The sequence below is a fragment of the Gallinula chloropus genome (genome assembly GCF_964237585.1).
Source record: "Gallinula chloropus genome assembly, chromosome: 3".
Lineage (NCBI taxonomy): Eukaryota > Metazoa > Chordata > Aves > Gruiformes > Rallidae > Gallinula > Gallinula chloropus.
In genome coordinates, this window is record NC_140087.1 from 51123720 (window position 1) to 51137224 (window position 13505).

The 13505-nt window shown below is 42.2% G+C and overlaps 1 protein-coding gene across 1 annotated transcript in view; it reads right to left on the minus strand.

Moving 5' to 3' along the window:
- Positions 1–271: 271 nt before the first annotated feature.
- ZNF318 (zinc finger protein 318) overlaps positions 272–13505 on the minus strand; it is a gene marked incomplete at its 5' end in the record, with an annotated part of 39458 nt that continues 26224 nt past the window's right edge. The window contains 6 exons of the mRNA XM_084261339.1: positions 272–4644; positions 5072–5190; positions 6224–6323; positions 6806–7009; positions 9916–10202; positions 10976–11075. Of these exons, the coding sequence (XP_084117465.1) occupies positions 1249–4644; positions 5072–5190; positions 6224–6323; positions 6806–7009; positions 9916–10202; positions 10976–11075 (4206 nt within the window). The 3' untranslated portion in view covers positions 272–1248. The remainder of the gene's footprint in view (positions 4645–5071; positions 5191–6223; positions 6324–6805; positions 7010–9915; positions 10203–10975; positions 11076–13505) is intronic.

A 13505-nucleotide genomic window follows, 5' to 3' on the forward strand; every position in this document is an offset into this window, starting at 1 on the left:
CTTCGCACAAACTTCCACCGATGACGCAGACGGTAGTTCTTCCGTTGACTTCAGCTAGGAACAAATGAGTGGGCTAACTGTTGAATGTCTTCACTGTCTACAGTTTCTCCATTTTATCAGCTAATACAGGAGTTAGAAACTAATTGAAATAAAACACCTTCCTTGAATTTAAAAAAAAAAACAACAAAACAAACCCAAGAAGAGTCTTGTTGACCACCGTATGTTTATTTTTTAAACAATTTACAAATAAAAATGTTATATTTATCCAAGCAAACACATTTAATACTTTAGTCTTTAACAAGCTATACAAATGAGAACCATAACACTAGAGCTTTCGATAGCTCAAGGACCATTCAGGGTAGGCATGCATGTGTCTGCATCACATGAAGCGAGTCCAATTCCTGACACCAGGGTTCTGATCTTCTGCTTCTTCAGAGCTCGTCAGCTGCTAAATGATTTAACACAAATAGTTACTGGATCACAATACAATGAAAGAAAGCCCATTTCAAATCATGTAAGTGACCTCAATATGTCTGGTCCAGGTGTCAGGCCACAGAGCCTTACCGATTAGTCTTCTTCTCCAAAAGCCAGTCCGACAGATTTTCTCCCCTTGCTTAGTGATGTGGAATCCATACATGTGCTTATACCATACAATGAAACAGCTTAAGTACAGGTGCAATACAACAGTAACTACAAATCACAGGGACATAAACAAACAAACAAACAAAAAAATCAACTCTAATCACATTATTGCATCTCAAACAATGAAAGTAAACAAAACCATGCATTACAGTTTAAAGAAATTTTCAGGTTTAGCTCTTCTGCAAGTCTCCACTTCCTCAAGTCCTCAGTTGCTGTTCTTGAGCTTGTCCCAGCAGCCGGGCTACTCAGGGTGCTACTGGCACAAACAGGGTGAGCTGGAAATCATCCAAGAATGGTCAAAGGATAAAAGCCCCCAAAATAAACAACGAAGACGCAGGCATTATAAACGAGAGATTCCATTTTAATAGCAGAGTGTAGAAAAGAAATTGGCAAAAAAATTCACATGAAAAAACATTTTACACAATTGATTATGTACAGAATAAAGTGTGTGTCTGGTTTCCGATGACGTAATTTTCACTGTAGTCAAGTCCTACCACGGGATGCAAAATACACCCAAAATCCTCAGCTGGAACAAAAAACCAAACAAAAACCATATACATAACCCCAGCTCTGGCTCCTCAAATATTGGGACTGGCTGGGTTCATTTCAACCCACTGGGCTTTCTGCTAAGCTTTCAGCAATTCCTGAACTTGTTGTTGCTTCCAAACTACTGTCAGCAATTTCTGTTTGCTCAGTCTTCTTGCTCTGGACAGTGCACGCTCTCTTGCCTCCAGAGCCACCCTCCTTTCCATGTGTTTCCTTGAGCACAGGAAGCAAAGCTTCTGTGCACCCAGAAGCCAGGCTTTCTGTGCTGCCTCCGTCACAATGCAGTGACGGCATTTCAACAGTGCCACCTTTGCTCTCCTCCACTTGCAGAGGGATCTCAGAAATGGGAGAAATGCCCTGCATTTCTAGAACTGGCATGACCACTTCTGTGGTGTCACTCTTTGAGGACTGCAGTCCAAGCTGCGGAATTGCTGTTGGAGAAATCTGTGTGCAAAATTTATCTCCCCGAGTACCAGAAGTCAATGTAGCAAAACCAGCAGTCTCTGTTTCACCCACTCTTTTTTCAATGCCCAGTTGCCTAAGTTTAGTGGACTCCAGAGTTATGGATGCAATAGTTTCTAGTTTGGAGACTTCTTCCGTATTGTCATTTAAAAGTCCCGCTGTGAGGATGCTGATGCATCCGTGTTTTACCTTAGCATCTCCCAAACTGAAATCAGTGCTTTTGAACCCAAGCTCTGCTTTCTGAGACAGAGTCTCCTTGTGTTTCACTTCTTCAGATGCTGAAAAAATTTTCTTGTCCACATGAACACCTGCAGAGAGACTGTCAGATTGCTTGGTGTTTGATCCTGAGTGGGTGGCACTCAGATGGAAGTCATCAGTTACTGAGGTTCTTACAACCTCATGCTGTGCCTCTGGGGGGTGGAGGACAGCTTCTTCTGAAAGATGCTCCCTACAGAAATCTGCTGACTCTTGGACAAGGTCAGAGTGAGCCCTAGAGAAACCTCCAGGCCCTACTTCTTTTGCCTCTCTCTTGACAAAAACATTATCTAATGTTACATCAGATCCAGTGTGTCCTAATGATTTTTTTTCAACTTCAACTACTAATTCTACACTGGATCTGAGTTCAACAATGTTGGCAGAGCAGGTGTTGACTAACCATGCAACTTCCTGCCTCGGGGTTTGGTTTTCTAACACTGTGTGGCCTGAAGGTTCAGGTCGAACGTTTTCTTCAGCTTCTAAGAGGCTGCTTTTAGTTTCTGTGTTGGCAACACACGTGTCTGGCTGCACCACTGCCAATTCTGAAGCACTAACTTCATTAGAACCAGGGTTTTTTTCTGTATTTAGAGTATTTGATAAATGCCAACCACTTTCAAAAGAAGAACGGGTTGTGGTGACCTGTTCTTCTCCATTAGTAGTTCTGGAAGTGTCCCATTCGCCAGGACTTCTTGACAATTCTGAAATCTTATTTTGGGTTTCTGGAATTCGGGAAGCTTTGCCATGAATTTGTGACTGAGATATTTCCAAAGCTACACCTCTCAGTTTTACATCTTTTAAGGAGGCGTCAGCAGAATCCTGCTCTGTCATTACTGTAATTAAAGCTTTTTCTTTTGAAGTGTTTTGAGAATCACAGAGCAGGTCTGGACTATCCATTTCTGAGTGAGTTCTACAGTTATCACTTAACTTGTCCTCTACCAAATGAGAATTTCTCAAATTTTGAATTTCATTCTGTGTTTCAGGTAACAGTATCTTTGGGTGCAAACTAAGCTCAGGCTTTACTGCTTTTACTTCCCAGTCTTTCATCTCTGCATTTTTCTCCAAGGTACCAGGCACATTTGTGTTAGTAACTGCAGTTTTATTTGCATCTTCCTGTCCAACTTTCTCTTGGACCTCTGTTTTCTGCAGACCACAGAATTCCTGACATCCTACCTGCTCTCTGCCTCCTATACCCACAAGTCCAATTTCTGCAGGCATCTGGATACCTGAAACAGTTCTTGTTTCTGGCAACTCTGTGACTGACATTTCTGACGGCTGAGGCTGGAGTGGTTTCTTGCTCATTTCAGCCTGGTTCTCGCCAAGAACCCAACTCCCTGTTACTTGGTTATTACATTGTGAGGAATCTTTCAATTTAGCCCGAATATCTGCTGAAAGAGTCTGAAACTTTTGACCTACTTCTTTCTGAATACTGTTTTCAAGATCTGGGCTCATCTCGGCATGAACGTCAGTTTTCTCCAGTTCCGAGCTTCTCTCAGCTGAGTGGACTTGGCTAACTTCACTAGCCACGTTCTGAGGATCCTCTTTCAAGGAGAAGGAGCTATTATTATTTGTTCTAGTGTTTGTGGGTAAGTCTGCAGGCTTTGTGAGGTTAGAGTTTTCTCCATTTGGAAGGGCAGAGCTTGCCAGCTTGCTGTCAGCCGAGCCCTTTCCACCGCTGCTGTAGAAGATGTCATAGAGATCTTTAGCATTGGCCGTGGCCAAGCAAGAGTTTCGTTTCTCGACCTTTTTAGCGTGATCACTGAAAGCGGTTGAAGGGGGCAGTGGAGGGGGTCTCACGGGCATGGCCAGCATCGTCTGCTCGCTTTCAGACACGCCTGGAGCTACTTCGTCGGCGGGGATGACAGCTGCCTGCTGGACTGCTGGTGGAGGGCGGGATGGACGGGACGGGTCAGCAGTCTGAGAAGACTCACTTTTCTCTGCCGCTTTCAAATCCTCCTCTGTCCCTTTTAAAATTACTTCTTCTCCTCCAAAAGCCTTTGAGATTATATCTGGAGGCAGCAGAAGGTCTGCGCTGTTTTCTTTTACCACAGGCAATGGTTTGGTGGTAGCTCCAGAGGATTTTATAGATAAAAAGGTGTTCAAAGGTGCTGGTTTGCTAACTGTTGCAGTAGTAGACTTCCTGAAAATCATAGTGGGGACTGGTAGATTGGGTAGAATTTTTGCTGCTGTTGGTGTGGAAATAACTGGTGTCCATGGGCTAGTGTGTGGAATAACAGTTTTCCCCGACAGTTTGATTTCAATGGGCTTGACATGAGGTTTCCCAGTCTGACATTTGTTCTCCTCCCTGCTTCCTTCTGTACTCTCCTCCTTTGGAACAGCTCCTCCTAGGGCTTTATCCTCTCTCTCAGTCTTTTTCCAGCTGAATTTCCCAAAGGAAGTCTGGCTTGGTGATTCCTTTTTAGATTCCTCTTTCTTTTCCTCTTTTTTCTCCTCCTTCTTCTCTTCCTTTTTCAGCTTAAGCTTGATACCCATTTTTCGCCCAGCAGAATCTACTTTGCTTTGAGTTTCACTAGTCCCTTCTCCGAGCTCTGGGATGCTCTTTGCTTCCTCTTTCTTTATTACTTTTGGTTTCTTCTCATCCTTCTCTTCTTTCTGTTTCTCGACTAGTTTCCGTTTCAGCTCACTCTGCCGCCTGCGCTCCGTTTCCAGAACCACAGCCAATCCAGCCTGACGGTCTAGATTTCTCCTCTCTTCATAGAGCGGGTTTTCATCTATGTATTTCTGCGCAAATAAACGACACAACTTTAGCCACTGTTCCCATGAAAAGCAAACAAATACATTCAGCTCTGTACCAGTCCCAACATGGTCAGTAAGTGCCATCTCAACACTAAGACAGCAGAGAACTTCTTAACAAAGAAACTGAGACGCTACCAACTCTGCATTCTGTAATTTAACGTGAATTCAGTGGTGGCTTGCAGCAGCACTGACACTTCACAGAAGAGTTTAAAAATCAACACTGGGACCTAAACACCTTTTCAACCTCATGCAGATGAAAGATTAGTCTCTGCTTGTTTAGTTCAGTAGAATGTAGTGAAGATAACAAAACACATACACTCTCAGGAGTCAAATCTCATTCTTCAGGAAAGGAAGACCGTTCAGTAGAAGCTAACACAAAGAACGACTCACTCCTGGTACACCAGTTACCAACCTTATATTTCTCATTGTGGGGATGACTTTTCACATGCTGCTCTGCTGAGATCTGATCTCCAAAAAATTCATGACAGAGCTGGCAATAATATCCAGTGATGGGAATCAGAAACTCAGAGCCTGGAAAGGCCGAAGAAAACGATCAGAGAAACAAAACTTAAGAAATCCCAAGCTCTTAACAGAGCCAGATAAACATCAAAGAACAACAGCAAAACCTCCAGCAACATTCCTTTTGGAAAAGCTAATGCTGCTCTCCTTATGCTTAGACTATGGGAAACACTACTACCAGAAGCAAACACGCAAAGTGAAGAAGCTTGATTACTGCAATTCAAAACAATATTGTAGTGCTCTCCATCGTATTAAGGCTATCCTCTATTCAGTATGTGAACATTTCCTACAGTCTTAACCTAGTTTCCACCTTGGTGGTATCGTCTGCTCAAATACTAAAAGACACACGGGCACTCCCATTGAAGTTCTGTAAGACTGCATCCTTGTGACTTCAGAACCAGGTGCAGTTACCTAACACACTGCAGATGCCCCTTCCTTCAGGAGGCACTATTTCAAGTACACAACAGATTAATAAACTGAGATTGCTCACTGGCAGGCCTATTTAGATATTAGGATTTTAAATCTTACATTAATTTTCAAATCACAGCCTCCTCCACATGGCTTTCTCAGGTTCTCTGTATCCACAGTCTACCAAGTACTTGTCAGTGATTTTACAGCGACATCTCTACCAAAAACTGTATTGAATTGAGGAGTCTGTTGCAATACTGCACAGAGTACTGCCCAAGATCTGCCCAAAAACAGCAAGCTCTTGTGGTCATGAATTCTAACATGCTAGCAAAAATCACTTCAGAACCACACAAAAGAACCAAAAAAAAAAAAAACCCCAAAAAAACCCACCACCTGATATTCAAAATAAAAAACTAAACTCTAAAAAGAAGGAATCATGCTAATTCCTACACTCTTGCTTCATGATCGTTTCCATAAAAACAACCAGGAAATTAAATCATCTGCCTTTTACCTACTAACATGGTATCTATAAACGCTCCCATAACAAGATAAAGTTCTGAAATTCCTTTCTCTGAGCAACTGCAACTGCTGGAGTGTAAAGGGAGATGATACCAAAGTTAAAACCAAATGAACGTACCTTTAGCAGGAACAGTTATCTTATCGATGCGTTTTATGGAGTCTTGTTTGGTCTCACTCTGGGTCTTCGAAGCCCAAGGTCTGTTGTAAGGATCCAGGGTCTATTTGCACAGTGACAGAGGTATACAGGCTCTGTATTACACTAGCAAGGCAAGTACGCTTGTCTTTTTCCTTTTTAACATCCTTTCAGAACACTGAACATTAAAATCAACGTGCAACTATTTACAGGAACTATGTTTTTCCTCTCTTTCCCCTCCCATTTTGCAATTTATAATGAGAAAACAACCTGTGAAGAGTGTAAAATGCAAATGGTAACAAAGGACAGGGAAACATATGAATCACAAACACCAAAGGCTAGTTCCTGAGCGAGCTGACGACAGGCCCCATTTACACTAGCCGGAACACACCGGTACCCATACAAACTGCTCGAGTCCAACAGTGGGGAAAAAGAATTGAACAACAAACTTCTTGGGTTCATTATTACTTCAGGTTCTCTTGTAAAATGTAGTTCTGTGATGTATGTTTTAGTGTTAGTATCCATACCAATATGAAATGCACTTAGTGAAGGAAGCCTGCAACATACCTGTCTGTGTTTCTTATTGTGCATGTGTGTGAAAAAGTCAAACATGGTCCCGCAGATGGTATTGCAGTCTTTGCACCAGTGGTTCCCTGCATCATAATATTCATAAATATTGGCCAACTGGAAAGGATGTTTGGAGGGCTGTGAAGAGGATTCTGCTGGCTTCGGGCTTCTACCTCTGGATTTTTCATTAGTAGGTTTTGATTCCTAAATTGAACAAAAGGAAACACTTGTCTAAGACAAGGCAGGGCTGACATAAAGCTCTAGAAGTCAGAACCTGCCTCCAGCAGAAGCCACACACACTGTACAAATAATAATAATAATAATAATAATACATCACCTGCTTTTCAGCGCCCAGTCTAATTCCACCGTTTCAGAGAGCTGGCATTGACGACTAAGATGCCGCGTGGCCGCAGTGAAGAGCTTCCAATAAGGCTCCCAGAGGTAATGGCCGGATTGTTGTGGGTAATCAAGGAACCAAATAAACAAATTCCCTATGGCATGCACCCTTCCCACTTTAGGGGTTTCACATGAAGATCAGAATAGTTCCAATTTATCATACTAGCCAAAAAATGCCCAGATAACCTAAAATGGTTCCCCCAAAAGCATTCAGTAGTTACTGGAAAAGGGCTTGGATGAAAGCAGAATGGAAAAAGGAAGTAAGAAATAATTGACTAAAAGTATTTAACTCAATCAGGTTTATCAGATTTGAGAGTTCCTGAATTCTCCAGAAGACTCGTTGCTTAGCAATAACAGGAAGATGGTGTTTTCTTAATTATCTAAGTATATAAGGTGAAGCATCTTGTAATTTAAGCATGTGATATTTATACTTACATTGATTGGTACAGAAAGACGCCATACAGTGATACACAGATATTCCAGTCCTCTGAGCAAAAATTAATACTACACTAACACTGTAGAGTAGCAAAACAAATAATCCCTGAAATAGATCATGAATGAGCCCTGGTAATTTAGATTATGATAGTACCAGAATGCATTTTGAGTTTTGAGTTACATTTCCTATGGCTGAAAGCCCATTATGTCATCCTTTCTGATCTGCGTGGCAGTCTGGAAAGAACAACAGCGTGTTAACTGAGCAGACCCGAGTCGGCTGCAGGATTTCCAAGATATTCACTACTGATGTTGCAACAAATTTACTGAAGCAGATGTTAAGTAACATCTTGAAATTCCTTCCAATAAACAGGGATAGGTTCACCCCTGCCAACACCGCCCCACACAACATACATTGTAAATCAAACAACAAAGAGACAGCCAGGGCACCAGGCATCCCAGTGATACCTAAATACCCATACAAGGTACCTACTCTTGGCAGCAGAGTAGGAAGCAACCCAGTGAATGTCTGCATATATTCTGTCTCCAAGAACAGAGCGAAGCTGGCATTCCCTTTAACAATGAGAAGATCAACTTAGGAGCCACAGAAAGCGCATGGAAGGATGTTCACGATGTCTGAGAAGTGTCATGGTTTATGTTTATTTACAGACATATACCCACTCAATATAGGCTATAAAAATACTATCTCCATCAGAACTTTAAAAAGACAATGGTTTTTACATAAATAGATGACAGCCAACTCTTAAGCCCAGTTTGTGCTCAAAAATGCCTTTATCAATTGCTGCTATTTAGAGCCCAGAAGGGATGATTTGTGCGTTTAGAAGAACATGGCTAGCTTCACCTCTGCACTATCTATGTAACTACAACACAGAAACACAGGATCAGCAGCAAGGGACCACAAGGTATCTTGCAGATAAGCAGAAAGGCATATGTTTTTGCCCATAACTTGGCGGAATTGACCGATCTCACTATCAAAAGGCCTGTGCCATCTTTCTTCTCATTAGAAGAGTTAACAATTAGAATTACAAAGTGAATCTTGGAGACTAAGGGCAGCATCCTATGTGCCTACACATACCTGAAAATAAGACATTCCTGCCCAGAAATCAGTATTTGCCATGTTGAAATAAGGACCCATGAAAAGGAGATCAAGTCATTATGGTTTTGGACAATACAGCAACAAAAGTGAAAATAATGAAAAATATATTCACACATGCCATATCACGAGATAAGGAAACAACACAACTTAATGCAATGCAAGATTTATCAGACAAGTTGCCCACTTTAGTTTTATGATGTGGTGACTGAAGCAAATAATTTGTAAAAATAAGTGGATATTAGACTTCAGCAATGTTTTGAGAAACAACAAAAAACAAAACAAAAAAGCAAGCCTTAAAATGAAAGACATCTAATGAGTTCTCAGATCCAGACCAGGATGAAACACAAGGAAAAGTTCACAAGATACGCAGATTGGAGCGGCCTTGTAGGAAATACCTCCTACCCTACTAACATCTTCCACTCTGCAAAAAATATATAGTAAGACCTATACAAAAAGTACCTACCAAATCCCATCAGTTATTTCAGCTACATATTTGAATAAACATCTGAAAAGCCAGGTAATTAATCTCCAAAATACAGGCATAACCTTTCAGATGTTACTATCAAGCAGTGCTGCCAGAGTAAAAACTATCTTTTGGAATGTGATAACCCTGTTTTGGTATAGCACTCAGCAGTATTGACCATATCAGAGAGACCACAGTGATGCATACATACTGACATTTCTTAAGAGGGAGGACATAGAATGCACAGAATAATCATGTTAAGCTGACAATCATATGCAAATCTTGCTATTTGTTAATATCATCACCCAGCAGGAAGACCAACATGCTCCAAACCTGCAGAGCACTCTGCCACTACAAACATTCCTCCTCAACAGGCCACACCAAAAATGTTGTAGAGAAAAACAGTTTGTCCTTCTGATATGGCACTGAGCTACAAACACTCATGAAACCGTTCAACCCAACCAACGCTCTGGCAAAACCAAGATCAAAATCAGTAAGTGGTACTGAACTGTACAAACCCTGAGGGAAATTATACACACTGATACATTGACTCTCACCTGCATGCACCATCAAAACCAGCGTATGAGATGTGATAACAAATGACATCAAAAGATCCTCTAGTAAACGTTTGGGAGCAGCTGTTTCCCCAGCGCCCTCTTCTCTTAGTGGAAAATCATTAGCACATGAGCCAGAAGACTTTACCTTGTTGGAGGAAGATGTTTTCTCCAGACCTTTTGCATTTTCTGACTTGCTGTTCTTTTCCGAGGAATCTTTGGTTTCCACAGACGGTTTCCGGGGCTTTTCAAATATGTTAATCCCCAGGATTTGCGCTACTTTGTCAAGCTCAGACTGCTTCTTGTCAGCTGCATCAGATTCTTTATGCAGCTCTGAAATCTCCTTCATAATATTCTCTTGTAGTCTGTTCACCTCAACCAACAAGGGGTCTTTGTGCCCGTCCTTCTCACGACGTTTTTTCCTCAACATCTCTCCTGAGCCAGTCAAGGAAGTAGAAGAGTTGGAAATGCAACAGGAGAATTGTCTTAAGGTCTGTACAACTATTCCAGCAACAAGTAAAACACTAATATAAAGTATCAGAACTAAATGTTAACTAGGAAGTTGTAAAGATGGAACTGACTCTCAGGTACAGCATCACTAACTGCACAATCCACCCCTGGTAGGGCTTGCCTTAGTATACTCTCTTAACAAAGGCACCATAGTCCTCCAGAGAGAGAATCAATTTAACAAACACTACTTGCCTGTGGGACCAACCAAGCAAAAGTTAGTTGCACATTCTAACCTGAAAGTGTAATTTTCCAAAGGTGAGGGAAGTCAGTAGTCACTTGGACCAAACAAAAGTTTTTAAAAGTTAGCTCGGTCTATAGATGACTTTTCCTTCTCCAAATGAGATCCATGAAGAATTGAAAGGCACACTGACACGTCTTCAGTTACTATTTCTCACTTCTTCTAAGGAAGCAATAAAATGCACAAAGTGTAATTCATTTAACTTATCAAGCTGCCAAAGAAGATGCAAGAGCAACTGTCTGCGCTTCAGTGTAACGGCCAAATTTTGACATAGTTAATTTTAATATAGTAATTAGGTCACTGCTTTCTCAAGAGTTCTGCATTGCCTGGAGTAGGAAAATGCAGTTTTAAATCACAGACTATTATTATTATTTTGGTCTTCTCCTAACTGTTACTGGGACTTGTGACAAGTGACACGTTCCTGTGGAAAAAGAAGAAGCGGAGGGTAGCTGCACTGTACCTTGCTGTTTACGAAGCCTGTCCAATTCAGTCTTCAGATAGTAAAGCTTCTTCTGTCGTGCTTCTCGTTCGTTCTTCAGTTTTTCTCTCTCTTCTATCACCTACACAGATTGGAAGGGAACTGGATTTTCTTCTCTTCCCAACACAAGTTAATCAGTCTCACAAGAATGACAGCAGGACCTCAGTCTGCCAGCCACAGAACACTGATCACTATTCTCAAAATGTTCTTGAGTGTTTGAACACAAGCACTACATCTCTTTCTCTGCACCTGCAGGTAACTGTATCCTGTACTCACAGTTCCACCCTGCATGAAAGCAGTATTTTTCTTCTGGGCAGTTTATTCCCCAAAACTGCTTTGTTGCACCATTTCCCAAGGCTCTTTGATTAACTTCTACAGGGGTGAGCATGATCAATGCTCAGTGGGGCTTCAAAACTTAGGCAGGATCTCTACGGCTGGCACGTTTTGGGTTGGACTCAATCCCAGGATGTCCCTTCCAACCCCTAAAATTCTGTGTTCCACCAGTGACAAAAGACTTCACAGACCGTCACCCTGCCTCCTGCTTTGACTCTGGCCAATTTCAGCTATAGTTTAGGCTACTCTTTCAATCTCGTTGTAACTGTATTGCTGAATATATTTTGCAGATATAACTGACTGAAATCCAACACCTGGAGGAAGTTTGGGGTTTGCTCAATAAGGTAAACTCTGGCATGTGGAGCTCACAAATGCATTTTTACTGGTTTTTGTTGATTCCCACAGAAAATATGCTAAAAAGATACCTGAAAAGTTCTTTCAATTTCCTTTCCAGCTCAATTTTTCAAGAGATAAAATCCAATTGTTCACCTTCAAGATGTTCTTAAAGCTTACTACTGACTCCTTCCTTAACAAAAACTGACCCAAGGCCAGTTCCCTACAGTATCACTACTAGTCTGGCAATGTACATGTTGGCAGGATCCGACTCATAGTAAGCCCTGGAAGGAGTTCTACCAATACAGTTAGGGGACATCTTAAATGCCACATGTTTTTGGGGGGGTTGTGCAGGTTTTTTTTAAACCACCAAGACCCCATTCTCTCATTCTCGGTTTTCTGTCAGCACAGGGGCATCAACTGGAACATGGAAGTTTTTATACTCCAAACCACCTCAGCAAAAATATGATGGACTAAGTTCTGCCAAGATGCACAGGTGAGCTATGAGCTTATGCCACAGCAGGAGAAAACCACACACCTTCAGCCAACAGAGCTCTTCCAAAAGCACCAAGTTTTATTAACAACAAAATTTCAACCCTGTCAGCTGAAGAAATTATTATTCCTGGAAGCAGTGAAAGGTCCCTCAACTGCTGATGCAGCGCTCTGCCTAAGTACTCCTCTTTAAGTCACTTCAAAAAAAAGCAGAGAGATTATCTCAGACCAAAAGTGTAAAGTGACTTCTTTTGTACCTCTCTTGGATTCAGGGGTCTATCTTTCCATGGCCTGATTTGTTTTGAGGAGCATGATATAACTGAGTAGGTAAAAAGCTTCCAGCCTCTGCCACGTGCTGCTCTCCTAGCAGATCTACCAACACTACGTATCATTAGCACAGCTACACTGGAGTGTCTCTCTAATGCAGGTATGCTTATGCAGATGAAAAACTAGATATGAACCAGCAATGTACACTTGCAGCTCAGAAAGCACATTGTATCCTGGGCTGCACATGACCAGCAGGTTGAGTAGGGCGATTCTCTATACTTCTACTCTGTACTCCTGAGATCCAACCTGGAGTACTCTCTGTGGTTCTGGGGTCCCTGGCACAAGAACGATATGGACTTGTTTGGGCCATGCAAATGAGTAGACGGCTAGGACACGTCTCCTATGAAGAAAGGCAGAGAGCTACAGTTGCTCAACCTGAAGAAGAAAAAGGCCCTGAGAGACCAAATAGCAGTCTTCCAATACCTAAAGGGGCCCTACAAACTGGAAAAGGACTTTGTACCAAGGCCTGCTCTGACAGGACAAGGGTAACAGTTTTAAACTCCAGCCTAGAGAAAAGAAGACTAAGGGGGGACCTTATTAATGTTTATAAATATCTTAAGTATGGGACGCAGGGGAAAATGGCCAGTCTCTTTTCAGTGGTCTGTGGAGGCAGGACAAGGGGCAACGGCTGCAAGTTAGAGGAAGAACTTTTACACAGTGAGGGTGACAGAGCACTGTGACAGGCTGCCCAGGGGGGCTGTGGAGTCTCGTTGTCTGGAGATATTCAAGACCCGTCTGGATGCCTATCTGTGCAATACGAGCTAGGGAGCTGTTTTGGCAGGGGGGTTGGACCCGATGATCTCTCGAGGTCCCTTCCAACCCCTATGATTCTGTGAGGTTAAACTGGACATAAGAATTTTTTTATGATGAGGGTGGTGAGCCACTGGAACAGATTTCCCAAAGAAGCTGTGTCTGTCCTCTCCCTGCCAGTCTTCAAGGCCAGGTTGGATGGGGCTCTGGGCAGCCTGGACTAGTGGAGGGTGTCACTGCCCATGGCAGGTGGGGTGGAAGCAGATGATCATCAAGG